Genomic DNA, 26,997 nt, shown 5'->3' on the forward strand with positions numbered 1-26,997 from the left:
ATTGATCTTGACTGGTATGCGAGCGCAAGGTTGTGAGGTGAGTCATCTATACATTCCACATGTTATTCCCAGCCATCTCTCTGTGAAAGAGGCTCAAGGGGATCCTACTAAGCCCCCGGTTGGCTGATCAATCCTAGCAGGCCCTCCCTGGAAGCCTATTAGGCGCCCGTAGTCCAAATAAGGCAACTCCGGAATCCCAACCGCACGGGAGACATGAGTGATGCCTAATTTTCGTACCTCAATTCAAACAGGGAACAATGAAGGTCGAATGGTGATCCTGATATCAAGAAAATTCTCCGGATGTGCATAAGCTGTTGTCGCGTCTTCCAAAGTGACAGAGCTGTTGTTACATGGGGTCCAGTCTAGCCGCGATAGGTAGGCTTGGAGAGTAGTACCAACATTTCATGCCTCTTGCAACCACATATGTGCAATACGTTGAGCCCCCATTTTCCCGGGGTGGTGCCTAGTATCTACAGTAAACACTTCCAAGGTTACCGGTCGGAACTGGCCAGTCTGATCCATGCGGTCCGGTCCGTATCCGAAACAGCGGCTAAATGCGGCTATTTAAGCTTCCTCGAGATGTAAATACCTTCGCATATACAGCAGACTGGCCGACATCGGACGTGTCTACCCCAGCTATATTAAGATTCAGAGTCAGACTAGATCGATATTCGACCATGCATCTAGCCGGCCGGTAGAATCTTGAACATGATGGCATCAACTGTACAAATTTCCAATGTGAATGAGAGTCCTTTGTCTCGTCGCATTTTCATCATCGGAGGGGGGATAGTTGGCGCTTCGCTCTCGCATTTTATTTCCCAAGAGCAAACGGACCGCGAGGTGATCGTTATTGACAAATGTTGGGATGAGCTGTTGGGATCTACTGGGCACGCCCCTGGTTTCGTTGGCCAGCTCAACGAGTCATCGGTATTGACCAACTTGGCGAAAGATACAGTCTCCGAATATCTCAAAGTTCCCGATGGATTTAACGTTGTTGGAGGACTGGAGCTTTCATCCACTCACTCCGGGGTCGAAACGCTATATCGGAGACGAGATCTGGCCCTAGTGGCAGGTCTACATGCTGAGATCCTTTCGCCAAGGGATGCAGCCTCTCTTGCTCCTGATTTCATCAACGCTGCTTCTGTAAAGAACGGCTTACACTTTTCATCAGACGGAACAGCAAATGCACAAACTATTACGTCGTATTATTGCCAACAAGCACAATTCAGAGGAGCGAAACTTGTCGAAGCGGAAGTGACTGGGTTTGACTTCAAAAATGGCGAGATAACAGTTATTCGGTCTTTGGCTGGGGATATACAAATCCACGGAAGCACTGTTGTACTTGCTACTGGTATTTGGACCTCTTCCCTGGCGAGCGATGTGCCGTCTCCGATCCCCATTGTACCAGTCGCTCATCCTTATACATTTACGCCACCCCGACCGTATAGATCTGGAACACCGTACCCATTCATACGTTGGTTAGACCATCACGTCTACGCCAGAGATCACGGAGATCGTGACGGTATGGGCAGCTATGACCATTCTCCACTGCGTCTGGCCGCCGGCCAAACCGCCATTGGACCGTGGCCGTCCGAATTTGAAATGGTCTTATCCGAAGCTTCGTCGCATCTCAAAAATGGAAAGAATTTCCTAGTAAATGGAAGCAGCGCTGATATGAACAAAAAACGGCCATTTAATGGAATTTTCTCTGTCACTCCCGATAATCTCCCACTTGCCGGGAAAGTGTCGGGTATATCAAATTTGTGGCTATGTGCGGCGATCTGGGTTACCACGGCTGCTGGCACGGCGAAGTTCATAACAAGGGAAATCCTTCGCGATGGCGATCACGCAACCCCTGAGGATGAGGAGCTTCGCAAAGCTTTGAGTCCTGTTCGATTCCAGGGGATTGAGACAAGCATCCTGGAAAATCAGGCTTTGGCAAGGTATAATGACATCTACAATAGGGAGATATAATCTAAGCTGCTAGCATGGCTAAGTGAACATTGATAGCTGAATAGTAAGTAGTCGAGTGGTACATGAAGGACCAAGTTTCAATTTCATCGAGTGGAAATCCTAGAATTAAATTTATTGTGTATCAACCTCCTTTTTGAACATAAGAGAGCAAGGCTAGCTGATAGAATCGAGCTTAGCTTTGAAGTTTGAAGAATTTCGGAGCTACGAGCCCCGTCGCAGTTTCTCACTAGAACTGCGTGTAGCTGGAGCGCTTAGGGGTATATCTAAGCATGATAGCCTCCGTATCCTGATCTGTAGGCTCTCCGGATATGCCATTCCTACCATTATATCTCTGTGAAGATCCAAACACATTGCTCAAGTGGCGTTTGGCAAACGGCTTCAGGGCCGGAACTGAAGCGCACAGGATTCCAGCGTTGACCTCAATATAGGACCAATAAAATTGTTCAGTGATGTCCCACGTGTAATCAGCTGATGTCAAAGCCCCAAGCATTTGTACAGTACGTTTGATTGCAATGGCACACACGAAGATACCGGATGAGAAGATCAAAACAACTGACACTCTCTGAGCGAGCCGCATATTGAGACCCATTATGACAGGGATGGGAAGCACGAGTGTCAGAGCATCCATGACGATGTTTGCCACACTAAGGACCGTCATAATGGTACGGGTATTAAGGCAGGACCCTGTTGTGATAGTTATGTCCCAGTTTTTGTCGATGGGATTGCATCGGAAGATGAAAAGGAATGTATAAACGAGGACATAGCATGTCGCGATGGCCATTAAGCCCATCGTGAGCATGCGGAACCAGAACTGAGGAGAAAGGCGAAGATAAAAGGCGAGGATCGAGAGCTTAGAGAAAATGACGGCCCAAGCGTAGAAGAGAGTGGCGGCAAGGGTCCACTTTATGGGGAAAGCTTTGTTAGTATCCTAGTATCTGGCCAGAAAGAAGCGGATAAAACTCACAATGCCAAGGCCTGGATTATACTGAGCCATTGTCACATTCCACATGTGGAGGCCAACACCAGTCTGCATAACTAAATTCAACAGATTTTATGTCAGTCGCTTGAAAGCGCAACGCCAGATGAGGACACACACTTTTGAACGAGACAGGTATCAGCACTATTGAGCACACCAGAGCGCAGCAAACGAACACTGGAGCCGAACAGAAGTATTAGCATATCTTTCAGTGCTATGACTAAGAAGACTTTGCATGCGACTTACCATCGTCCATCTGAAATCGTGCCGCGGTAAGAAAGATGCGTGTATAAAGACGGAGTACCACAATCGCCAAGGCGATGACTGCCGTCGTGATGGCACATGCTGCCATATTGGGCTGAATAGTGTCACCCGCAAATCGCTCCACCCCCGCAGGGGGATTTGCCATATACACTGTCGAAGCCATATTCACATTTGAGTGCCAAATGAAAGATACAATTCTGGACTGGGAACAAGAAAAATATGTACCCATCGACTTCGTACTTTCGCATTTTTCATTCTTCGGATGTTTCTCTTTCCTAGCGCATTTTAGTCACGTTTTTCCGGACTTGCAGGATGTCGCATCCAGACAACTGGAAATTCGTTTAGAGGAGGATTCTAATTTGGCGGGAATATCCCGACACAAGCTGTCAAAACACGATCGGCAACTTTAGTTAAGGTCCGCTACCCCACACGTGGATCTAACGTCCCGCGGTGGTTTTCGTTATTGGCTTTCGAGACTCCGGTGCACGAATCCTCCCGGGACCCTTGCGCCCCTGACCGAGCAGAAGCATTTCTGCAAGGCAGAGGCGTCAGGGGTCTCGGAGCAGTGAAAAGCCTAGAGCCACAATGGGCTAGCGATCTCCTCAAGCTATAATTGCCAAGTACGTACCTTATCCTTGGTACCGGGGGCCAAAATAGAAAGGAGCGCAGCAAAGATGGGGATTTCCACAATGTGGACGTGGGTGATGTACATCACTCCAACTACCAATATGAAACACTTAAGCCTTCAAATGGCAGATTTGTCGTTTGGAATACCTCAAAAACCCCGCACATCGGGCCATATCAACAAAAACAAAACTCAGAATTTGATCTGTTGTAAAGGCGCTGTGCGGGGCCCCGGTAGTGGTTTTTCGCCTTGATTCATGAAACACTTGACCCACTTCACACTTACTCCATCCATGAGTAATGCGAATTTCTATGAATAGCTTATTGGTAGGGGGAGGATCCGCGGAACGAAGGAACGTGCTAAGCAGAGTGGATCAAATGAGGAGCGCTATCTGGATCAGTGGATAAAAGATTTTAGAACGAATGGCGCTCCAACGAAAATCTATTAGTAACTGCTCCTCTTTGATTCTTTTCTTCGTGGCTCCAGGGAGCAAATTCGTGAATTCAACACTGAGCAAATCAATGGCACTTGAAATGGTTCTTTCGTTGTCTCCCGCTGCTCTAGCAGTTAGCGTGGTGGCCATTTTCTCCGCATACTGGCTGGCAAGCTATGCCTATCTATACTGGCTGCATCCTCTGGCAAAGTACCCGGGTCCACCACTGGCGGCTGTTTCAGAGCTGTGGTATGCATCGGCATGGACAAGCGGCCTGTGGAATCGGAGGATCCAGGAGGCACATAACCGATACGGTGATATTGTGCGCATCGCACCCAACGAGCTGTCGTTTGCGACCGCCCAAGCCTTCCGTGACATTTACGGCGCTGCATCGAAGACTCGGAAGTTGTTCCCCAAGTCAGATCGGTTTTATGACAATGGCCACCCGAATATCGCCTTCGTGCTAGATCCTGAAGAGCACGCTCGTCAACATCGAATGTTTGCACCGGGGTTCCGTCCCTCAGCTGTGCGCACACAAGAGCCAATTGTCCATTCCCATGTCGACCTCTGGTTAGAGCAGCTTGCTGTCCGCGGTAGCAATGGGGCCACACCAGTCGACGTGTCTAAATGGTTTGAGTGGCTAACATTTGATATCATCGGCGAACTGACATTCGGCGAGTCCTTCAATGCCACACGCGACAACAAGAGCCATCCATGGGTATCTATCCTCCTCGATGCCACCTACAGCGGTTCCATATTCAATTTGCGCAAGCGATTGGCCTTTGTAGGCCCACTTCTGCGCTGGATGCCGTATGTTTCGGTTACAGCACGCGCTGCTGTCGACTCTATCACACAGCACGGTGCCATGACGCTCGCCAAGACACGCAAGCGAATCGAGGCCGGTCCTGCGCATAGTAAATCCAGCGACCATGCTCCAGTCGATGACTTCTTGGAACACGCCATTCGTGTTGGTGGAATGTCGGACACAGAACTCGCTAATCAGGCTATGGTCATGTTGACGGCTGGGGCTGAGACAAGTGCTACCGTTTTGACGACCGTTCTGTGGTACCTCTCTCAACCAGCACATGCACATTGCCTTGAACGTCTACAAGCCGAAGTGCGTACAGCGTTTCCCAGCCTGGCTGATGTCACCGGCGACGCAGCTGCAAAGCTACCCTACCTGAATGCCGTGCTTGAGGAGACTATGCGATTATTTCCTCCTTCTCCAGTAGGTCCTCCGCGTGTCAGCCCTGCTGGCGGCGAAAGCGTCGACGGCACGTTTGTCCCGGGTGGCGTGTATGTATCAGCCGATGTATGGACCATTCACCATGACGCACGAACTGTGGGAGAACGTCCAGACAAATTCGAGCCTGAGCGGTGGTGTGACACACCAACGAAGCCATATACCGTACCTTTCAGCATCGGGCCACGCATGTGTATCGGCATAACCCTTGCGTGGGTCGAAATGCGCATCGCACTGGCCAAAGCAACAGTGGCCTTCGACTGGGAGCTGGCTCAGCATACTAGTGGCAGTGGAGACTGGATGGAGGAGGCGAGGCTCAAGCAGCTGTGGAAGAAGCCGCCACTGATGATTCGCTTCCGATCGTCAGAAAAGGCGGAGTGACGTTGATTGATAGTGTTTGATTTTCTCGTCAAGATGTCCAGGATGGTGGTGACTGTATATGTACGGTGGTGGTCTTTGGCATTTTGTAGTATAACACTTTGCTCTCCAGGAGCCCTTTCGAGTGGAAATTTCGTGTCAACCACAATAAAACCGCTCTTAGCACTGAAGCTTCGCATATCTGAATAGGGTCATGAATATATGTGAATCATCATACCAAACGGTGAGGAAGTTAGTTCTGGTCACTGGAACGCGGCGATAGACTCCTTACATTAAGCATTAAGCACAGGTCGTGCGGTAGCTTCAAGCCAGAACCTTGAAAATCCCACCCGGGCCATCCTCCCAACGCCATCTGAGCTAATTCAAGGCTCTAGGTGGGCCAGTTGTGACTGAGAGGACCAATGTTTTGCACGACCTCCGCTCGCAAGCTTCAACGCCACAGTCATATGTATGCGGAAGAAATGATAACGATAACGATAATGACGCGACGCGTTTGTCCGCATTGTATGTAGAACATCACCCTTTCTACTATCCTTATAGCATTTGATATTTGGGATGTCCTATGTATCATTTCCACATAATATTTATAAGGAGATCCACTGGTGGATTAGCCGACTCTTCCCCTATCAAAGAGCCAGATCTCTAGCATGGAGCTCCACACTCTTCACCCTCTTGACGCATCGGTATCAGACAGAGCTTCAGCAAAAAGGTAAAATCCCAAGGTTACGGACTTGATTGCTTCACTCGAGTATATCACCCCAAGCAGACTATTGAGCTTTGAATGTTGAAATTTTTCTTCGACTTCATCAACTTTTAAATCAGTATGCCCCCTTCATTCTCTGCTGTATCTAATCGCCTTTTGTCGAATCGTAAAACAACAGCCACCATCAAGCCACTGATAAAACCTAAAGTTGTGGTCATCGTCGGCCATCCAACATACACCTCCAACAAACCAGCCAGAATAGGACCCAGGAGCTGGCCACCTGCGAACGCGATATGGAAAAGCGCGTAGGCTCGCGGGACAAGGCTGCTCAAAGCATCGGGATCATGCTTCTCGTGGTCTTCGATAGCACGAGATATTTCTGCCATGGTAACAATCTCCATTGCGAAGATCGCCATACCCAACATAGTCAAAAGCCCGACTAAAAGAACTATATCCCCCGTACTATTCTGTGTGACTAGACGCATGAGAATCCAGGCATTAGCTGCAAGAATAAAGGCAGTAGCCCCGGGGACTCGAATTCCGGCTTGAGAAATGATATTGCTCATATATCCTCCTGCAAATCCGGATATATGTAGAGCAATAAGCATGAATCCAACCGCAGTCGAGCTCCAGCCAAAGTTTTGCATCACGAATACAGGCAACGTCTGTCAGTGGGGCTTGATTTCAGTAAGATGCGACGCCCTGAAGCAACCCCGGAACTTGCTTACTGTTTGTAGGGATGATAGAATAATCGAAAGCACAGTAGTTGACATCATCGGAAGAAATAGCTCCTTGGAGAATAGAAGCTTGAAAACAGTTGTCTTTCCTTCCACGCTGGTATTCCGGGCTTCTGTATCCAAGTATAAAGATCTCAAAAGGGAGGTTTGTTCGTGACTGGAGTCGGGAGATGCCGAAGACTCCGATATAGCTTCCTCGGCTTGACGTTGAAATTGATCATCTGAGCTCTGCGCTGCCCAGCCAGGTTCATTCTTTTGTAAAACCCTCTCTTCTGCAATGTCTATTCCCATTCAGTACCTTGAAAATAAGCCCGTATCTGCCGAATTGCCATAAATTTACCTGGTACCTCAATTATCGTAAACCACAGCCCCAGATTTAAGACCACCAAGCAAGCCGGAATGGCAAGCATGCCATAAAAACCGAAAATGTCGTACATGCTGCCCCCGATCGCAGGTCCTACAACGGATGCCCATGTCATCGCCGTGGTCGTACGTCCAATGGCTTTTCCAATACGCTCTGTCGGTACATTATCGACAATCATCGCTAGCCCGACCACCAATGTAGCGGCAGAAGATAGCCCTTGCAGGCCCAAGGTAATGATCAGTAGAGGAAGCGACCGAGAAAATGCGAATATTCCAAGCGCGGAACCAAGCAGTGCCAATCCAATTGTGAAAGAGAGTCTTTGAAATCGACAACGGTCCTCTAAGTATCCGAACAAGGCTAGATATAAGCGACTCGGTCAGTCATTGTTTCAAAAAGCTTAGTAATGAGAATGGCGTACGGGATCCGACAAAGACAGCACTGCCATACACGGCTAGAAGAACAAAAATCCACGTTTGAGCTAAAAGCAAGAGTCAAAAGCAGTTAGAGCGCACGAGGGATAACGATGTTGAGCGAGGTACTACCATATTTCGCAGGTATTTGGATTCGATCGATGAGCGTCCGAGGGAGAATCGGAATAATCTAGGAAAGTGATAAACATCGATGTCTCATACCTCAGCACTGGGATAGGGTTCATACCATTGCGTGGATAAGCGTGTCCTACAGTAGTGGTGTTATTACCAGATATGCGACCAAATGGGTATGCCACTCACAGTGAAAATTGCGATCGACACCACTCTCAAGACAAATGGCTCAGAAGACTGTAAGTGTCGCCATAGAGCATTGTGCGAGATGTTCATTCTCGTAGTAAGACGTAAAGCGAGCCTTATGCTGTAGAGAGAGCACGGCTGTTGGCATAGCAAAGAGTTGAGGAATAAGTGAAGATTATGAGACCTCTGGATCTGCCAGTGCATTTTTTTTAATTGCAGTGTGATATGCCTTTGCGTTGTCCTGCAGGTCAGCTCCTAGCGCTAGTGGGTCAAGCAAGCATGATACATTTAAGTATGCAGTGGTTTGTACTCTGATGGGCCCATTGTAGCCAATAGAAGCAAGGTTTCTTTCGTATTATGCTATGTATTATGTTTTGTCAGGGCTCCTCATTTTTTTTTGGTTCCAGGATGTAGTCTTCTTTTGTTTTGTTTTCTCTTTTTTATCTCTCTCCCTCCCAACCAGCACAGGCTTGAGGTTTACGTGGCCAGAGTCTTTCGTTATTTGTTTCGACTGCGGCGAAAATAAAATATTCTGTGAATTCACGATATTTCCCTGAATACAAGTATTAGGTAGCTTGTATCTGTGTAAATTTTACCTCACAGTGACCCTTCAAGCTAATCAAGAGCAGGTTCCTTGGATATATACATTTATCGAAAAGCGCAAATATAAAAGTTCATCCAAGGCAAGTTGAAATTATTGCACGTCACATGGTTATTAAGAATTGATTACATGATTATTAGTAGCCATTAAAACCAGGGTAAGAACAACACGGCAGGGAGACGATCAGTATCTGTTGTGCAACATGACCTGCAAGGGCGATCTTGCCAAATCACCTTTCAGCTCCACAATTTCGCCGGCATTTTTCTCTCCTTTTTCTCTTTTGTTGCCGCTCTCAAATGTAGATAAAATGAGACTTTTTTAACATAGTTTATGGATTAAATGAAGCTCAAGGAAGAATATAGTAATCGGAATGTATAGATTTAGATTCCTAGCAAATGATAAAAAGGTTCAAGTTGGACTCAGGTCCCAATCTTCTTTCGAAAAGCCCATGCTTGTCACTCAGATGCAATTGAAATTGGCCCGTAGAGAATCACTTGTTCCATACATATTCTGACTTGAAATTGAGTAGATTTTCACTGAGTACCCTCGGCGCTGTACCTCACCTCTGGATTGCCAACAACCAACATGTATTGTGAGACATCAGGTGAAGCCAAAAACTTCGGCGAATCTGTCGATGCAAGTTCCTTGAATGCGGGGTCATTGAAGACTTCCGCCGTACCTTCGCTTGAGTCGAATGTCACGAAAGCCACTCCATCCCACCCTGACTGGGGATAACTAAGTGCATTTTCAACTGTTGCTCTGTCGTCGATGCCCTCGTGGAACTGGACCGGAAACTTCGATCAGTGTCTATTCAGGAATTCGTGGGAAAAGTTGATTTATCAATACCTGTTCGTATTTGATACAGCGTTTCTTCACAACGGGGAGCGCCAGAAACAGCTCCGCATGAGGACCTCGCCAATATTCACTGAATTGCTCTTTTGTCGTGCCTTCTTTTCTCTTGGCAAATATAATGACTTTGACTGGCGAGATTGAAGTTGAAGACATTTCTGAATCTCAAGTATGAGTGTAGATTGGATCAAGTGATAATAGAATTAGACTTTATACGTAGACGAAAAGGAACGAGAGAGCACGAAAGCTTGAGGATAATTTCCTCGGGGAATTTCAAAGTGCGGGGACATCACAATAACCACGACCCCGCCCAACTTGAACTTTAGCCGGAGTCTAAAATTAGAAGAATAAGTGGCTTTAAATCGGCTAACAACACCTGCAGGAATAGTGACGGAAGATAACGGAGAAGGAAAGCAGTGCAATGAACTCAGCTTTAACAAATTCACCCCTTAGAACCAACTATATACGTGCTTTCCTAGAGTCTGACATATCTTTTTCCCCCAAGGCTCGGAAACTATGAAGACATCTTGCCTCTAAAGGAGATTTATATCGCGATATACTGCGGGACTGTTCCAAATGTGAGCCCGTCTACTTGCGAAATACAATATTGCAAATATGTTACCTGTTATCAAGATGGGCTCTTGAATACTAGTGTCTCGGTGATGATATATGTAAGAACTTGAACGGAGCTGTCCCAATCCTGGACACAATCATTTTAAGTTCAAGTTGGTCAATTGGGACTCAAGCTACCTGGCTCCAATAATTACAACAATGAGTCGTTTGGAGGATAGTTGAACTTCAAGTTGCCCACACGAATTGTGATTATCGATTTAATGACTCACTCATTCACGAACTGGGGATCGCGGTGACGATACGTTTGCATTGTCTTTGTTATTTTGTTATTTTGCTATTTTGTCACTGAATATATGCCTGGATAGAACATTGCGCCGATGAGATTTTAAGAAACCGTAAAAAAGTGTCTTAATATGACCATGTTATGCATTTGAAGCGAAGAATGGTTGCATCTTAGTAACCTGTCATCAAATCCAAGTCAATAGCCACTTACCACATCTCAAGACTCGAGACATGAGGCCCTTTCTGCATCACGCTCGTCAAATACTCGAGCCTCACTTTTTGTTGGGATTCAATGGGTTTGGCCGCATCAGTAGTTTGGTATGCCCCACTATCCTTCCGGCCTAATAGCATGTTCCTCACACGCAAGGACTTTCTCTGAACTTGGTTTCAAGTAAAAGCTGGGATGCTTTCCATGTTAACTCCTGATTCATGAGCTGGGTGGCTGGTGATTTATTGATTACACCGCCCATGTCGCCTAGCAACATCCTTGCTTGAAAGGTTCCACTTTGTCTGCGAATCATCTTCGACGTATTTCTGTGGCATTATCAGCTGATCGTGAACATAGCATGCCGGCAAACCCAGCCTCTGGTTTCGCTTTCGGGGCAGCAGCAGACTGCTTCTTGATTGAACTTCAGTTCCTCACTTCTCAGTAGTAATGTTGATGGGCATGGTTGCTTATGCATAGCCTAGGCCATTTGAGCGGCTTTGACAAGTGTTCATAAACAGGAGAGAGGGCTGTTTATGCTACTCGATCATACTAAGCCTTACCCACGGAGTATGTGCAGTCCCCAGGATCCCCCCTCCGCTCTGTATGGCCCCCAAGGTTGGACGTTTCCAATTTGGTACTAAGGCACTAATGTAGAATTTCTGTATGGAGTAATATTTTTTTTTCCCACAGAACGTCACTGAGAGAAAACTAACTAGTTAAATCACAAGCCACATCGCTGCCTTATATCTACGTCATCAATATCAGAAACCCCTTTTGTGTGATCGTCGCTCGGCTCGGCACGCTCGACCATCGCCAAGGAAACTTTCGTCCTCTCACCGACTTGTACATCGTTGGATTCCAATCATTGACTTTTTTCGATGGACCTGCTAGCGACATCTTTTGGTTACAAAAATCCATCACTTCTTTGGAGTGCAGCCTAGTCTCTTGGCGAATTAATAACGCTCGCACAGAGAAAGGCCCGCACACTGCTTCCAAAATGGCCCCATGGCAATGATGGCATCGTGTCCGACATTCCAGAGCTTCCTAATCGAGCTTCCCGAGGGGTGTGACTTATACAAAGAAACAACAGTATGATCTGTCGATGGCCCCTCAGCCCTGTAGGGTCATCGGGGAACCGAATGCAAACAGATTAGGCTGGTGGTACTCATCGTGGGGCGAAGGCAGAAGTATTCCATTTTGGCCCCAGCCGAACATGCACGCTAGGCACCTAGCCGGGTTCTATAGCACAAAGATACATTCCTGTATCCAATTGGAGATTGACAAGCCGTGGCTAAGACCAACGGAGTAGCGTTAGACCCTGTGACACCCCAGCTAATGCTAGCTAGTGCATCCTACACGTCCAGGGATCTCGTCTTACATCCCAAAATCGAGCAGAGATCGTTAATGGCGCAGTTCGACTGGAGTTTCGCCCTCGGGGGGGGGGGGGGGGGGCTCTTTTTTTGTTTCATTGCTAATGAAAACAGGCTAAGAAAGCAGGGGTCTCTTCGCAGTACTTATATCGGACAGACCCCCAAATCCCGTGGATTTCTTTCTGTGTAAACAGTTTGCCAAGCTTCCCATTCAATATGCGTACCTCCTTCCTCCTCACAGCAGCCATCGCTGCATTTGGCGTCAATGCCGATGATTCTACTACCACAACCACCACAAACACCGCAACCGCCACAACTCTTCCCTACTTTTCTCCCTCTTGGGACTGGCACATGATCACTCATGGCCGCGGTATTAGCAAGACTGCTGCCAGTATCGCGGACGTCAAGTCACAGACCACCACCTACCACGTCGGCTGCCAAAAGGGTGTCCCGACCGGAGAATGCAGCTTCCCCAATTCATGGACAATTGTTCAGGGTGCAGACACTGCCAATTTCAAGGCTGAATATGTCGCAACAACTTCGGACGAGTCATCAAGCTGGGATGTCACAATTACTCAAACTTACGACTGCTCGCTGCACCATTCAACTGAATCAGCCAGTTGCAGCATGAGTGCAAGCATGAGCGGCACCATTGATGGGGAAAAATCCAAGTCTTCCACCTCTACTAAGATGAAGTACAAGTCTGCTCCTATGGGCACCTCCACCGGCTCTTACTTTGCTTTGTTGGTCACTGCGGGCCTGGAGTCTACCACCAACTCCAAGGCAACTGAAACTGCTGCTGCTGCCAGCGGGAAATCAGGTGCCATGATCACTGCTGCTCCCATGGTTGCAGCAGCTGTTGCAGCTATGCTGTAATGAACGTCTAAAGGAATGGAGATCCTTATTGGAGAAGTGAAGCACGCCTTTTTTTTTGGCATTCTTGATACCTCATGTCAAGGATGGACGTTATGCTAGGATACCCCAATGAAATAAACGAAAATACTTTCATTGTTTGATGCATCCCGCCGTATAAGACCACCCAATTTTTCTTAGCCATAAAAGAAAGCTTTTTTGCTTGAATTCATTCAATGTTCACTCTCATGGGCACGACTTCTTCGGTCTAAACTAGCGAGATGGAGCTAAACCCAAGCAGGCTCATTCACGTGATAAGCACCAATCAGAATTTAAGGAAATGTCCCCACTTCACGTGCTATGACGAATCGTTCTTATCTAGCCGCCATCTTCTCCAGGCCCCGTGCGTCCATATGAGAGTTGCTAATTGCACCACAAAAATGGCTAACGCCACCATGATAAGCTCACCGCCGTATTTGTAAAACCATAAGGCACTAAGGCATCTATAATTCTGCCGGCAGCATGAGTACGGTCCGGAATCAAACACATATATAAAATCTCCATATAAAATGCATCCATTTTATTAATGCTTCAACGACATTTATTATGCTAGCAAGTTGACTCATTCCAAGCTAACCCAAAGAGGAAACAGAGGCTGATTTTAAAAACACCGGCAAATGCATTTTCAGCCGAATTAACTAGCAAATCTGTTGATCTGCGGACACCCAGGCCTTTTATACCTCTCCACGCCGCAATTTCTATATATTGGCGGCCTCCTCTGAGATTACTGAGTTGGTGGCTGTTGTGAGTCTTGTTGTGACTATTGCTCATAAAACTCACGATCTACAGTATCTTTAACGGTATCTAGCTGCTCCCATAAACTTAGGATCCACCCCTGTGATCCCTCTGGGCCTCGGGTGGCTTGCTGGGCCCCCGAGGCCTGTGATGCTGTATACGATCCTCGCGATATCTATACCCTCCGATCATCCCGCATTCTTGGCTCCTGTATACGAAGAAGAGCTGGATGAAACTGTGGTGAATCAGCCTCCTGAAGATGCCACTGTAAATGGAAGAGATCAAGAGGAAGTGGCTTTTTCTTGTTATAATATGGAATAATTTGATGGATGTATGGAATGCCCCTGCCTTTGCTGTATGTACAGGAGATAGGAATTTGAGGTTTTTCGGTATGGATAGGTAGATATGTGTTGATTTCTTTCTCCAGACGGTGAATGGCTTTAAGTGAGACTCTTTGTATAAGATTTGGTAGTAAAAATGTATAGGATTGATAACCTGTGAGTTGTCCAAGTATCTGATCGTATAACTGATATTAAATATCTGTATATTGATGTTTAATTGTCTGTTTAAAGATATTAAAGGCTTTAAGAAGAGAAGTTGAGGTTCCCTATCTTAAATTAGTAAAGAATTATAAAGTAATAATAGGAGAATTACCTGTTGATCACGTTTAAATGCCTAATGTACAGATTTATTCTGAGATGTTACAACCTCATCTAAATGAAGATATTGCTGTGTATAATGATGTAAGAATATCTTTATATATTAAGGACTAAGCCATTCCTTCTGGATATAACAAAGTAGCTTAGCAAAGATCTTATGGTAGTAAGTTTACTGGAATTCCCTCTATTTTTGCTCAAAATCTTAAGGGGTTAAAGCAGTAACAACTTTATACCAGAGCTGCTTCATTTTGCCCTATCGAAAAAGCTTTTCTTGCTGTAGACATCTATTTTTCAAAGGCAATATTTCCTGTTTTTTTGCAGCTTCTTTGATTTCCTATTCAAGATACTGCCAGATTGGCGTACGTGCATAGGTAAGGAGATATTTATTAATATACTATAGGTAGAGTATATAATTAAGTGTAAAAACTATTGGAATTGCACGGAGAATTGCAAGCTCTTTGTCTGTAAATACAGTCAATGGCTCAGGAATTGATTCTACCGCTAATACCGATTGTAATTGTTGCAATGCCCAGTAAAATAAGTCGGTAGTAGAGTCTGATATAAAGCAGAAGCTAGTAGAGAATGTCTGGTTTGTTGATGTTATTCCGGTAATATCAAGCAACGGCATTTTGAACTTATTAGTTTTGAATGTTGTATCTATCCAAAGAATATAAGGAAAAAGACGTAAAAACCCAATAGAAGTCCGGTGGATGGTGAATAAAGCAAGCAAAATATGGTCGTCATTAGATCTATGGTAGATGTACCAATTCCCTGAATTTGGGAGATCTTGGAGAAGTGTTTGAATAGATGAGCGGCCACCAAGTCGTTTTTTGTTAAGATCCATCTTAATATTATAGATATTCTTTATAATAATATATTCGTCTTTATTCCTAAGCCGATCTATGATCTAGCAAGGCCAAACCCCATCCTGGATCGCCTGTTGAATATCCGAAGCTTTTTTTTTTACTACTATTTGGCGAAGATAGGGAATATTGATAGCAGATGATGGTGTATAGTTATGGCTACTATTTTGAATTCCTAGTAGCTATATATCCCCATCTTAACGAAGAATAACCTTAAATGGATAGTTGTACTTTTTTGTACAGCCTCTTCTGCGTTTTTTTATATTAACATCTATAGTCCGGCGGTTACGATATTCACCACCTCACCAGTATTGGTAAATAGCCTTAAATTATACCCCACTATAGGAATTCAAATATTTTGAAACAACTACATAGCCTTGGGTAGCTACAAATTGATTCATCTCCATTTAAGCTTCATCTAGTAAAGAATACTCAAGTTTCCAGGGCAGAAGCAGCTGAAATAAAGGGAAACTTGGCATAACGTCTAAGGAGGTATTAACCGATACTTCCTTAAGAAATTAAGCTTCCTCGTTATGAATTATGTTAACAGTGTTAAGAAAATCATCACAGAACGTAGGAGGAGGGATAGTTGATAGCCTAGGACTAGACACAAGAGATTCAGTAGATTCCAGCGATATAATGATAAATAAATAGCTTCAAATTTTTAGGGGTAGTAGAGGAAATAAGAAATAATAATACTCTAAAAGGAGAAGTTATTTTAGCTAGGGGAGGTATTAAAATAGATGTTTAAAATATTGTTATTGCTTATAATATTGATATAGTAACAGTAGTAATAATAATTCACATTCCTGAGATAATATGGGCCTCTTCTGGCCAATCAGCTTCTCTCTACCTTTCTGTAAACGGCAAGTCACATACTCACTATACCTTACTGTGCCCCGCCATTTCCCTACTAACTATTTACTTTTATGTAGTAACTTTATATATTTTTACCCCTAATTTGATTTACTACAACAATACTATTTTAACTCATTTTTAAAAACGCTTCTAGATCAATAAACATATATCATTAAATAATAGCTAGCTCAAATATAATCAATTATCATTAGATAATAGAGATATCCGGGCGCTCCGCAATAGACGTCTTTTTTAATGTAGTTTGGTGTGTTATTGTGTGTCGGCACGTCCACTGCCTCGCCTGACCGCCCATTTTAATTACACCGCCTTAATACCGGCTGATAATACAAATACGGCAGAATTCCCAAAATGGTTTATCGTGGTGGCGTTAGCCATTTTTGTGGTGCAATTAGCAACTCTCGTCCATATACTCTCTTTCAAACTTGACATCGTAGTGGCAGGTGCCTTGTAAGAATGGACATTCCCGTGGCAGAAAATGTCTTGGGCACCCTTGGGGCGGTTCGTTTGCCAGTTAGCCTTCTCAATCTACGTATCCCACTAATGAAGCTCACAGGTTTGTTGGTCTATCCAGGTAGGCCGTTGTTTTACGTCTTAACTCACTGGTGCTAATATTCCTCAGCTTCTGCCTCAAATTATCATCAATTACAGAAGACACAACACTGAAGGTCTACAAGGGTCAATGATGCTCTTGTGGGCTGCGGCGGGTGTCCCTCTCGGGGTATACAACATCGTGGAAGAGTTCAATGTGGCTTTAAGAATACAGCCTCAAATACTTACAGTTTTGAGCCTTGTTACTTGGTCGCAGTGTCTTTACTACGGAAAAGTAGGCTTTATCTGCCCCCTAAAATCATTGTATACATGGTATTGACTGCGGAATAGAAATATGCTATCGCAAAGTGCATTGCCGCGGTCGCTTCTCTTGTTCTTATTTTGGGTGGCATCGAAACAGGCTTGATATTTGCGTTAAAAGAAGCTAAAGCGCACGACCTGAGGTGGCCTCTTATTTTGATGGCTGTTTTAAGCGCATGCTTGCTTGCAGCAGGAGTACTGAGGCATTACTGGGACATTTATGTTCACAGAACCGTACGAGGAATCAGTTTCTTTTTCGTCGGCATCGACGCAGCCGGCGATGTATTTTCGCTCGTATCCGTTTGTGAGTCAAAGGGAAATTCGTCGTGCATCAGTAGTGGCTAATATATGAGAAGTGTTCGGACCGACTATTGACATACTTGGCATAGTCATATATGGAACCGAGTTTGTACTCTGGTTGGGCATTTTCGCATGTGGTGGCGTATTCAATCTCTTGCCTTGGCTGAAGTCGCGGTCAAAGAAAGTTGAGCCTTCACAGGAGCCCATATCTCTCCATCCAATGCCATCGTCAACTTCCGTGTTCAGAACTGCATCTGCGTCTGAGGTAGTAGAGAGGCGGGGTTGGCCGCGTGTACTTTAGCTTGATATTACGGCACGGCTCTATGCAGTATGTCAAAAAAGCGTCGAGTAAGTCCTCTTTGGTATGAAAATGGGGTCAGAAAGATGGGCGATCTTGTCAGATCGACAGAACTCCATTTTGACTGTTTGTATAAGATACTTGACAAAATTCTATTGAGCAACACGGTACTACAGGTCAACAATAACTCATCGGTGGTGGATCACTGCAAGACAGGACGTACAATTCAGCAAGGGAGAAAATAAACTTAGATGAGCATATCTCTGATCAAGGCTCGAAAGCTAATTTGTGAGAGTGGAGTTAAATCTGATTTGGAATACTCGGCCTGCACAATTCATTACTTATAATATATTTATGGTATGCATCTATATCACTTCAGCGAGAGGCTAGGTTAAACGGTAGGTTGTTAAAAGATGCAGTCCTCTTTATCTCCGTAGCCTCGGCGTTCATAACCTGCTCGAGTTCTCGATCCCGGTGAGAAAGCCGATCGCGGTCAGTGAGACATGGCCTAACTGACGCATCCCCGCGAATCCCCCGCATTTACCCCGACAAATGGGTGCTTTAAAAGGCTTAAAGATATCATGGGTCAGATACTTTACTAAACGAGCAAATAAGATCGGGATCCTCAGTAAGCATCCTTCAAGTAGCCTAGAATAATGTCGGAGAGAACCCCTTGGCCTTCCTCGACTGAATCAAATCAACAACCATCCAACCTTGTACATGACTTGTCTCATATTCCAAGAGATCCACTAAATAGAAATCAAACATAACATTTCTAATTCACTAACAGTCTCAAATCTCGAAGTTTCTTCTTTTCGTCCTATTCACTGAATATGGAGAAGGACGACTCTGAAGCCGTCCATGTCGAGTCGGCTGATCATGAGAAAAAGGAGTCCAAGTTCCTAGCATGGACAACCGAATTCGCCTCTCGAGATGATGATTGGCATCGACAAGAGACACGAAAACTACTGTGGAAGATTGATATACATTTGTTACCCTGGATTGTGTTAATGTACTTGACCAACTTTTTGGACCGAAAGTAAACACTCCTTGCGATGACCAAGTGGAAGCAATTTACTAACAGCGCAAAGTGCACTCTCGCAAGCAAAACTCGGCACTTTGGAACAGGATCTTGGTCTGAAAGGAACTGAATTCAATACAATAACATCGATTTTGTTTATTGTAAGTATTTGTTGTGTCAAATTAGAGTCTCTAGAGACCCACTAATCGACTACAGGGATATATCCTATTTCAACTACCATCTAATCTTCTTCTTACTCGGGTTCGACCTTCTCTGTATCTTTGTGGAATGATGGCTCTTTGGTAGATTCAATACTTCCATTGGAGTGGCTTCATACATTTCTAACTGTGACAATTCTTCTTTTATTTAGGGGCACGATCTCCGCACTCCAATCCACAACGAAAAGCTTCGCTGGAGAACTTATCTGTCGGTTATTCCTTGGTATGCCGCTTAAATAAACCGTTCATGTTCAATCAAGTACTCACCAGAACAAAATAATATAGGAGCTGCCGAGGCGCCCTTTTTCTCGTATGTTCGAATCACCTCAGGCTGTCCACACTCAAGTGGTCCTAACATCCATTTATTAGGGGATCTATTTTCCTGATGTCCTCGTGGTACCGCACAGAAGAACTGACCCATCGCATCGGTATCTTTTATGCCGGAGTTGCTCTTGCAAACATGTAAGTTGTCAGACCGGTGAAAATCAGTGAATCACATCATGATACCCTCATATAGGTTCGGTGGGCTCATTGCAGCCGGTGTCATTGGTAATCTTGACAACGCTCACGGGCTAGCAGCCTGGAGATGGCTATTCATCATTGAAGGCTGTGCGACGGTCGGAATCGCGTTGATAGCAATGTAAGTTTTCTTCTATCTTTTCTTCTGGATATAATCTCATTGTAAGCAGATGGTTTATGCCGAACTACCCCAATACAACGCGTTGGCTTTCTCGTCAAGAACAAGATTATGCCCAGTGGCGTCTCGCGCAGGATGCAGCGGGTGAGGAAGATGACCGTTTCGCTGTGAGCCCGTTAGAAGCCGTCAAAATGGCACTTTCCGATTATAGGCTTTACTTCTTCATGCTTCTCAACCACCTTAACCTGCTGGCACAATCATTCACGTAAGTAAATCAGCTAGAAAAATATCTCACTCAGAAGCTAACTCGCTTTAATAGTTATTTCTTTCCATCTATAGTGGAATCCTTGGGCTACAGTAGTACAGTTACCTTATTCCTGACAGTACCCGTTTGGTTCGCGACATTCCTCGCTGTAATATCTATATCCTATCATTCCTCGCAGACAAATGAGCGGAGCATCCATATATTCTGCTGCATGTTGATAGGTGCCATTGGCAATATCATTGTTATCACGACCAATAATCTGGGCGCCAGGATGTTTGCCATGTATCTCATACCGATCGGCACGCTTCCTTCATTTCAAATGATTCTCGCATGGATTACATCTTCATTCTCGCGGCCGCTGGTGAAGCGATCAGTCGTCGTGGCTATGTGCGGTATGTTTGGGAATGCGGCATCGATCTACGGTAGCTACCTGTATCCGGATTCTCAAGGGCCAAGATATGTTCCTGCTGGTGTTGCTTTGGCATGTGTCTGTGTCGCGTGTGGGGGATTAGCGCTGATAATTCGCTTTGTGTTGCAGCGAGAGAACAAGAAGTTAGATAGGGAGAACGGTCCTGATGACGGGGCACGGTATATTCTATGAGGACTTTGGGATAGTATATCGAAAGCAGAATTCACAAATTTCATGATATATGTAATGAATGGTCTGTACTAGTCATGTTTCCGAGGTCTCCTTCTCCTGTACAAACACAAGACTTTGGAGACCGCGCTGCGACTTTACTTGGCCAGCCTTGAAGCGAGACAGTAAAAAGCCATTGACAGAATTTAGTATGTTAGCCTCACAGCCAAGCATAAATCGCGGATGTGATATAATTGAAAGTAGATAAAAAGGGAAAATCGGAAAACATATCAAGCATAAAGTAGACAGAAAGTAGAAAGTAGATTAGTGAAGCAATTGAGTTTCCATGGTGGACCACAATAGCGCAATAGTCGGCTTTCTATCCGAAGCGCTGACTCTCCACTAGATACGGATAAAGCACGGAAAACCAACTTCATGTGATTGATCCTTACATAAATAGAAGTGCACATCGAAAGTCATCCCCTGCATTCATTTAGAACATATATTATATTCACGGACCTTTCTCAAAAATGACTGCCAAGCCCACAGTCCTTCATCTCGGTGACCCTATCAAATACAACCATGACTTCTACAAGACCGAATTCCAGTCCCGCTTCAACGTCATCCAAGCCACAGAAACAGATCGTGCATCTTTTATTAAAGCACTGAAAACCAAGAAGTAAAACATATCCCAACCCCATCCCAAAATCACAGCATACTAATCCCAACTAGATACGGGGACTTCTCGGCACTATTCCGTCCACACTTCCAAACGGGCGGATTCATGGGCCAATGGGACTCCGAACTTATCCCACTTCTCCCAGATAGTACGCGAATCTTTGCCTCCGCAGGCGCAGGCTTCAATTGGGCCGACGTCGATATCCTAGGCCAGCACAAAATCTGGTATGCCAATGGCGTCGGAGCCTCAGACGAAGCAGTATCCGACACAACTCTATGGATGATTCTAGGCGTATTTCGAAACTTTACTCGCTCCCAACTCGCAGCTAGAACAGCTGATCCGGCAATCTTCACGGCGGTTCACAAAGCCACAGCCGAGATCTCACATAACCCGCGCGGAAATGTATTGGGTATTGTTGGATTCGGGAACATTAGCAAGAAAGTTGCTTTCAAAGCCAGAATGGCCTTGGGGATGAATATTCATTATTTTGACATTAGACGTGCTGAGTTGGAAGAAGAGAAGACTGTCGATGCTACTTATCATGAGTCATTAGAGGGTTTGTTGAAGGTTGCGGACTGTGTTACTCTCCATACGCCTCTTAATGAGTTTACGCAGGATTTGATGAATGAGAGGACTTTGGCTTTGATGAAGCCTGGAAGCCGACTTATTAACACTGCACGAGGAAAGGTGGTGAATGAGGATGCTTTGATACAGGCTCTTGAAAGTGGGCATCTTGCGGCTGCGGGTTTGGATGTGCATTATCATGAACCTCAGGTTTCACATAAACTGGCCAGTATGGAGAATGTTACCCTGACGACACATGTTGCTGGTGGAGCGTTGGAGACACGAGTCAATTTTGAACTGAATGCCATGAAAAATATCATCCAGGTGGTGGGGCCCAATGGCGAGTTTACAGGAGAGCCTCGTACACCTGTGAACCGGAAGGCTTTCGAGTCAGAGGTATAATGGATTACTTGGCTGCTTGGGAAAGATAAGACTTTGTTCTACCATTCTTTTCACAGGAAATACATTTTGTATAGAGATGAAATACATGAAATATAGAGCAGACTTTGCATCCACACGAGAAGGTTTGTTTCATTTAGCATGAGTACTAGTTATTGTAGTATATTTCCCAGAATGACGTGGCGTCTAAGTATTACAGGGCTTTATGCCGCATACGCAACCTGGGCCCAGGATGTTTCATACAATCCCTCAAGATCAAGTCTGTTTCAAAGGTTTGTGCTAAGTGTAACCGACCGCGGCCAGGCCAGAATTCGAAGGGAGAAGGATTAGATAGATGAAATGTAAATCAGCTACTAAAAAGTAGATATCACATTGATACTCTTTTCTCTAATTATGTACATACAGTATCATTTGTAAGCGCCATCAAGGCGCATTAATTACACAAGTTTTACCTTTTCGAGGCGATCTCCGCCTGATTGTAGAATCCGCACCCCAGCACTACGAGCACTATTCCCGCCGCAGTCTGTGGGTTAAGGTTGAAGTTACCTAGGAACACAATTCCCAACATCAAAGTCAAGGTCTGTCGAATATTTCCCCAAACAGTGATAGCCAAGGAGCCCGCAACTTTGGTAGCCTGGAAAGAAGCGATGTTCAGGAAGAATGCCAGCATTCCATTTCCGACCAACGATGCACCAGCGATCATGGCTGGGAGTTTTGAGCTATCGCTCTCCTCAGTAACCCAGACATTGGCGCCGCTCAGCTTTGAGAGCTCGCCAACGCTTATACCAATTACGAATGATTGGATTGAGGCGTAGATGGACATTCGATAAATCAGTTCCAGTGAAGAGAGCGAGAGAGATCCAGTCATAAGACGGTTGGTGATTATGATCTAGTTGATGAATTAGTCAGATGAAACTCAACTTCCCTGGGAAGGGTTAAAGATAGAGAAAGAGGAATGTATGTACCTTTAAGACACCGAGAACCACGCCAATAACCGATATGAATAGTCCCCAGTAGGTGAATTGGAGCTCACCAGAAGCAGTCATGGCGGCACCCATGACGATCGGTATGAGGGCGAGATAGGTGTAAAGGGAGTAAGAACGTGCAAATATGACACGTTCGAGAAAGACAGTGAAGATGGGCGATGTATTGCGAATAATCTGGAAGAATGCCAGACTGACGAGGGAAAGTGAGAAGTTGGAAAAGAAAATGTTCACACTGAAAAGGACGGAGTAGGCAACTAGGATCAAATGGTCACGTCGGGAGAGCGTCGACAATCTGAAATAGCCCATCTTCAGAAGAATGACTGTTCCTAGCCCAGAGAATGCGCTGTGTAGACCTGTCAAAAGCCAAGGGCAGGGGAACTATTGCGATATGATCAGTTTCCAGATTCATAAACTCAAGTGCATACGTTACTTGAGTGAGTACTTACCGATCCGAGGATGATCTTGTTGTGAATAGTCAAGAGCATACCCAATACCAACAGGGCGCATAGCCATGCATATTTCACGCTGGGTGGCGTTTTGTATTCGACCTCCAGGGGAATTTGAACGCCCGCTTCTTTATTCAAGGCTTCTAAATCATCGTCCGGCCTCGAGGAAACAGAATTGCGAGGGGACACATTTGACATGAGCTTCATTTCCGCCTCTTGCTCTCCACCTTTTGAATAGCCCATGTTCGGCGCTTAAGGAAAGAAAACGAAAACAAAAGAATGACAGCACGAGAAATAATCTCTCGGCTTTAGGCAGAGTATGAGGGGGAAAGAAGGGTCAGGGGAACAGCGGATCAAATCAATAAAACCAAATAAGCAAAGTGGCGCAGGGTATAAACAGAGCTAGCCCGGAGTTAAAAGTAACTGAGACTCAATTGCTTTTTTTATCCGAGGTCTCCGATTACTGTCTCGCTTTTCTCATTCAAAATTCAACATTTACCCATGGATACGTGGGTCAGTCTCGCGCCGAGAAAGGTTGATATAATGATCATGGGTTGGCAGCCTGGGCAACGCAACGCTTTACTTGATGATTGGAAGGTATTCCAGCGAGCCTCGCCCCTCTGGGGGCCTGTGGCGCAATTACAGCTAGTAAATGCAACATCCACAAAGAAAGATCCAAAAAAAAACTTCATATATATCGGTTGGACCGCGGGGGGCCTATAAGGTCCTATGTACAATGGAGTGGGGGCACCCATACATCGGATACAACAATAGCACAATACCACAATACCACAATACGGTAATCTCGTCGTATCGAAGCGGAAAGTTCCACCAGCCGGATGACATAAGCCAGTTTTATGCAGTGATGGAGTCGAACCAGTGAGTTTCCATGGTTGAAGAATTTGTAAAAGTTGTTGGGTAAATTCGAGTCAGAGATATGAAAGCGAGGAAATAATTAGTCTCTCCCAAGAAATTAGTTGTCTATTCCTACTGCACATATGATGTATGTTCAATGTTGAGTGCACTGATAAGGGGTTCAAATCGGGAGTTCGACAAACATTGAACCCCTTATAACCCAATACAGTAATAAATGAGTGGAACCCTTCGGCTAGATTGACGACGTACTGTGAGACATGGATAAGAAGCTTTTTTTAAATTTCTTGGGGGCCTAATTTAATTTACCCGGGATCTGAGTGGACGGTCTGCATGGGTGTGGGTCTGCATATCTTGTACAGTTCAACCCGATGTACAGTTTAATAGCCTGAAGGAGATCGGCAACCAGATTTTTCTCCATCTTTTTATGAATGTTCATATTGCTTTTCTCTGTGTTTTTCTGTGATCTTGTCTGTTGAAATTACCAAAAGAAAGGGGCAATATCCAGAGATACGTCTAGAGTAATCTTATTTCTTATTTTATGATGATGCCTAGAGTCTCCTGTGCGATGCATAATAGGAGGCTTGGGACAGGCCCCGCTTGGGACCCTGAGCTTACCTGATTAGGCTTGCGATACACACAATACACGAGGTCTTAGTGCCATCTGGGGCCCACGTGCACCAGCATTGGCAGGGACTGGCATCACGATGGTCCACTGGTGTATATCTCGTCGGTATCTGTCAGTATTCATGCTGTATTTATGCCCCGTAATGATTAGTGGAAGTCAAGCTTTTTACTGCGCCATAATAATACAAATAAGCCAATTAAGACACCTTCAGTGATTGCTTCCCATCCCAACCAGATTGCTCTCTCCCCTCCTTCTCCGTGCAATGCTCTGGTTTTGATCTTTAAACCTTTACTCCTGGCCACTCTCTCAGCGAGTACAGGGGTTTTTACTCTTGCTCTCAATCCACCATGTCTGCTTCGTCGCGTACCTATGGTTGGCCCCGGAGGAAATCTCTTCTCATCTCCGCCGCCCTGCTGATAACGAGTATACTCCTCTTACTCGTCTTTCGCGATAGCGTCCAGGCCACCGCGTCAAGCAGCTTTGACTCGGTCACCTCCTTGTACGTTCTCTGGATTCACCCGCCAAAATCAAACAAACAATATTAACCTGCCATTAGTGAATTTCTCCATAATAAGCCCGACTCACAGGCTTCGGCATACTCCACGCCGTCAGCGACCCACTTACCGGCTGAATCTCAAGCTGCCAAAGCATCTTCTCTCAATCCATTCACTTCTTCCCCGGGTCCATCCTCGGGTGCATTCTCTTCATCGCATTCTTCTTCTTCCATCACTACCCTGCTGGACTTGCCGCTCGGTATCTTTGAGCTGATTAAGCCGCACATTCATTCCATCACCGCCGAGTCTTTCACAAGTCGGACCGGCAAAACGTATCAACTCCCATCATCTCCCAAATTCACCAAGCCATTGAGGAAAAATGTCCTTATCATGGACGTTGAAAGCCGTGATCTCGGCGGCCCAGGCGGTCTTCTCGATGAATCCACCCTAACAACAGACACATTGGAAGGTCTGACTTTCGGTCGACTGAACCATTACATGTTTGGTGAGAACTCCTATACCCTCCACAACTCACCATAGAACTTCATCTCATCTAACTATCCACAGCCAAGCTTCATGGGTACGATTACAAGCTAGTTCAACTCCCAGATGACCCAACCCTCCACGGGACATGGCACAAGGTGCCCGCCATGCGCGAAGCCATCAAAAAGTACGACTGGGTCGTCTTCATGGACGGTGATGCTATCTTCACTCACCTCCATCTCCCCATCGAATGGCTCTTCAACCGCTGGGGAATAACAGAAAACATCACCCTCGCGCTAGCCGAGGATCCAGAACGATTCACAAACATGGTGAAAGGTGATCCAAACCTCAACACCGGCGTCATCGTCGCCCACAAAACACAACACAGCGAAGAACTGTTCGAGGCCTGGATGTCTTGCCCAGATGAGAAACGGTACGAAGGCTGTGGCGTCTGGAGAAAGAAGCACACCCACGAGCAAGCCGTATTCAACGAGTATCTCCGCTACGATTACCCTGATGAGATCAAGATTCTCTCCTGTACAGAGGCAAACCGCTACCCCGGCTCTGGGGATTGCGAGGGGGAATTCATCTCGCATTACTGGCCTTTTAAGGATATGATTCCAGGTGGGGTTAAAGAGGCCATGGCACAATATTTCTGGCCCTCTTTGCAAAAGGCCTATTCGCAGGATCGGGCGGATGTCATCGTTCGAATGGAAGGGGACAGTGTTCGCGTGGGCCAGGTTGAGCCTCAGCCTGAGGCTCAGAGTGACGCTGAATTGAGTTAATGGAACGAGGACCATGATGATTTCTATGTAAATCACATTTAACGGGCAATCATTTTCGTTTGGATTTGATGCATTTCATTGTATAGACATTTGAATAATTGTACATGCATTAATAAACATATAGAGTCGAGCTACCATT

General features: G+C 45.4%; 12 protein-coding genes across 12 annotated transcripts; 8 read left to right on the plus strand and 4 right to left on the minus strand.

Annotated features, from left to right (window-relative positions):
- Window positions 1-711: 711 nt before the first annotated feature.
- Window positions 712-1,974, plus strand: N7478_002670 (NAD(P)/FAD-dependent oxidoreductase; the record flags this gene model as incomplete). Its single annotated transcript, XM_056918884.1, has 1 exon — window positions 712-1,974. One exon carries the CDS (start codon window positions 712-714, stop codon window positions 1,972-1,974), a length of 1,263 nt encoding a protein of 420 aa, XP_056782042.1.
- A 226-nt stretch (window positions 1,975-2,200) lies between these two features.
- Window positions 2,201-3,377, minus strand: N7478_002671 (uncharacterized protein; the record flags this gene model as incomplete). The annotated part of the gene is made up of 3 exons (XM_056918885.1): window positions 2,201-2,875; window positions 2,939-3,009; window positions 3,197-3,377. The coding sequence occupies 3 exons, from the start codon at window positions 3,375-3,377 to the stop codon at window positions 2,201-2,203; spliced, it is 927 nt and encodes a 308-aa protein (XP_056782043.1).
- Window positions 3,378-4,360: 983 nt separating this feature from the next.
- N7478_002672 (cytochrome P450) lies at window positions 4,361-5,896 on the plus strand (the record flags this gene model as incomplete). Its single annotated transcript, XM_056918886.1, has 1 exon — window positions 4,361-5,896. The coding sequence occupies one exon, from the start codon at window positions 4,361-4,363 to the stop codon at window positions 5,894-5,896; it is 1,536 nt and encodes a 511-aa protein (XP_056782044.1).
- An 810-nt stretch (window positions 5,897-6,706) lies between these two features.
- On the minus strand, window positions 6,707-7,624 carry N7478_002673 (uncharacterized protein; the record flags this gene model as incomplete). The annotated part of the gene is made up of 2 exons (XM_056918887.1): window positions 6,707-7,261; window positions 7,325-7,624. 2 exons carry the CDS (start codon window positions 7,622-7,624, stop codon window positions 6,707-6,709), a joined length of 855 nt encoding a protein of 284 aa, XP_056782045.1.
- Window positions 7,625-7,759: 135 nt separating this feature from the next.
- N7478_002674 (uncharacterized protein) lies at window positions 7,760-8,020 on the plus strand (the record flags this gene model as incomplete). The annotated part of the gene is made up of 1 exon (XM_056918888.1): window positions 7,760-8,020. One exon carries the CDS (start codon window positions 7,760-7,762, stop codon window positions 8,018-8,020), a length of 261 nt encoding a protein of 86 aa, XP_056782046.1.
- A 1,539-nt stretch (window positions 8,021-9,559) lies between these two features.
- Window positions 9,560-10,031, minus strand: N7478_002675 (EthD domain-containing protein; the record flags this gene model as incomplete). Its single annotated transcript, XM_056918889.1, has 2 exons — window positions 9,560-9,808; window positions 9,873-10,031. The coding sequence occupies 2 exons, from the start codon at window positions 10,029-10,031 to the stop codon at window positions 9,560-9,562; spliced, it is 408 nt and encodes a 135-aa protein (XP_056782047.1).
- Window positions 10,032-12,524: 2,493 nt separating this feature from the next.
- Window positions 12,525-13,184, plus strand: N7478_002676 (uncharacterized protein; the record flags this gene model as incomplete). Its single annotated transcript, XM_056918890.1, has 1 exon — window positions 12,525-13,184. One exon carries the CDS (start codon window positions 12,525-12,527, stop codon window positions 13,182-13,184), a length of 660 nt encoding a protein of 219 aa, XP_056782048.1.
- A 3,625-nt stretch (window positions 13,185-16,809) lies between these two features.
- N7478_002677 (PQ-loop repeat-containing protein) lies at window positions 16,810-17,806 on the plus strand (the record flags this gene model as incomplete). The annotated part of the gene is made up of 5 exons (XM_056918891.1): window positions 16,810-16,854; window positions 16,910-16,927; window positions 16,976-17,179; window positions 17,236-17,509; window positions 17,562-17,806. The coding sequence occupies 5 exons, from the start codon at window positions 16,810-16,812 to the stop codon at window positions 17,804-17,806; spliced, it is 786 nt and encodes a 261-aa protein (XP_056782049.1).
- Window positions 17,807-18,636: 830 nt separating this feature from the next.
- Window positions 18,637-20,545, plus strand: N7478_002678 (uncharacterized protein; the record flags this gene model as incomplete). Its single annotated transcript, XM_056918892.1, has 7 exons — window positions 18,637-18,842; window positions 18,895-18,985; window positions 19,195-19,265; window positions 19,412-19,504; window positions 19,560-19,682; window positions 19,732-19,944; window positions 19,999-20,545. The coding sequence occupies 7 exons, from the start codon at window positions 18,637-18,639 to the stop codon at window positions 20,543-20,545; spliced, it is 1,344 nt and encodes a 447-aa protein (XP_056782050.1).
- A 506-nt stretch (window positions 20,546-21,051) lies between these two features.
- Window positions 21,052-22,166, plus strand: N7478_002679 (D-mandelate dehydrogenase-like dehydrogenase; the record flags this gene model as incomplete). Its single annotated transcript, XM_056918893.1, has 2 exons — window positions 21,052-21,200; window positions 21,254-22,166. The coding sequence occupies 2 exons, from the start codon at window positions 21,052-21,054 to the stop codon at window positions 22,164-22,166; spliced, it is 1,062 nt and encodes a 353-aa protein (XP_056782051.1).
- A 445-nt stretch (window positions 22,167-22,611) lies between these two features.
- Window positions 22,612-23,838, minus strand: N7478_002680 (Drug/metabolite transporter; the record flags this gene model as incomplete). The annotated part of the gene is made up of 3 exons (XM_056918894.1): window positions 22,612-23,052; window positions 23,129-23,527; window positions 23,596-23,838. The coding sequence occupies 3 exons, from the start codon at window positions 23,836-23,838 to the stop codon at window positions 22,612-22,614; spliced, it is 1,083 nt and encodes a 360-aa protein (XP_056782052.1).
- Window positions 23,839-25,443: 1,605 nt separating this feature from the next.
- On the plus strand, window positions 25,444-26,858 carry N7478_002681 (uncharacterized protein; the record flags this gene model as incomplete). Its single annotated transcript, XM_056918895.1, has 3 exons — window positions 25,444-25,595; window positions 25,653-26,095; window positions 26,158-26,858. The coding sequence occupies 3 exons, from the start codon at window positions 25,444-25,446 to the stop codon at window positions 26,856-26,858; spliced, it is 1,296 nt and encodes a 431-aa protein (XP_056782053.1).
- Window positions 26,859-26,997: the final 139 nt, after the last annotated feature.

Source organism: Penicillium angulare (assembly GCF_028827245.1).
Source record: "Penicillium angulare strain IBT 27051 chromosome Unknown utg000003l_segment0_segment0, whole genome shotgun sequence".
NCBI classification, from domain to species: domain Eukaryota; kingdom Fungi; phylum Ascomycota; class Eurotiomycetes; order Eurotiales; family Aspergillaceae; genus Penicillium; species Penicillium angulare.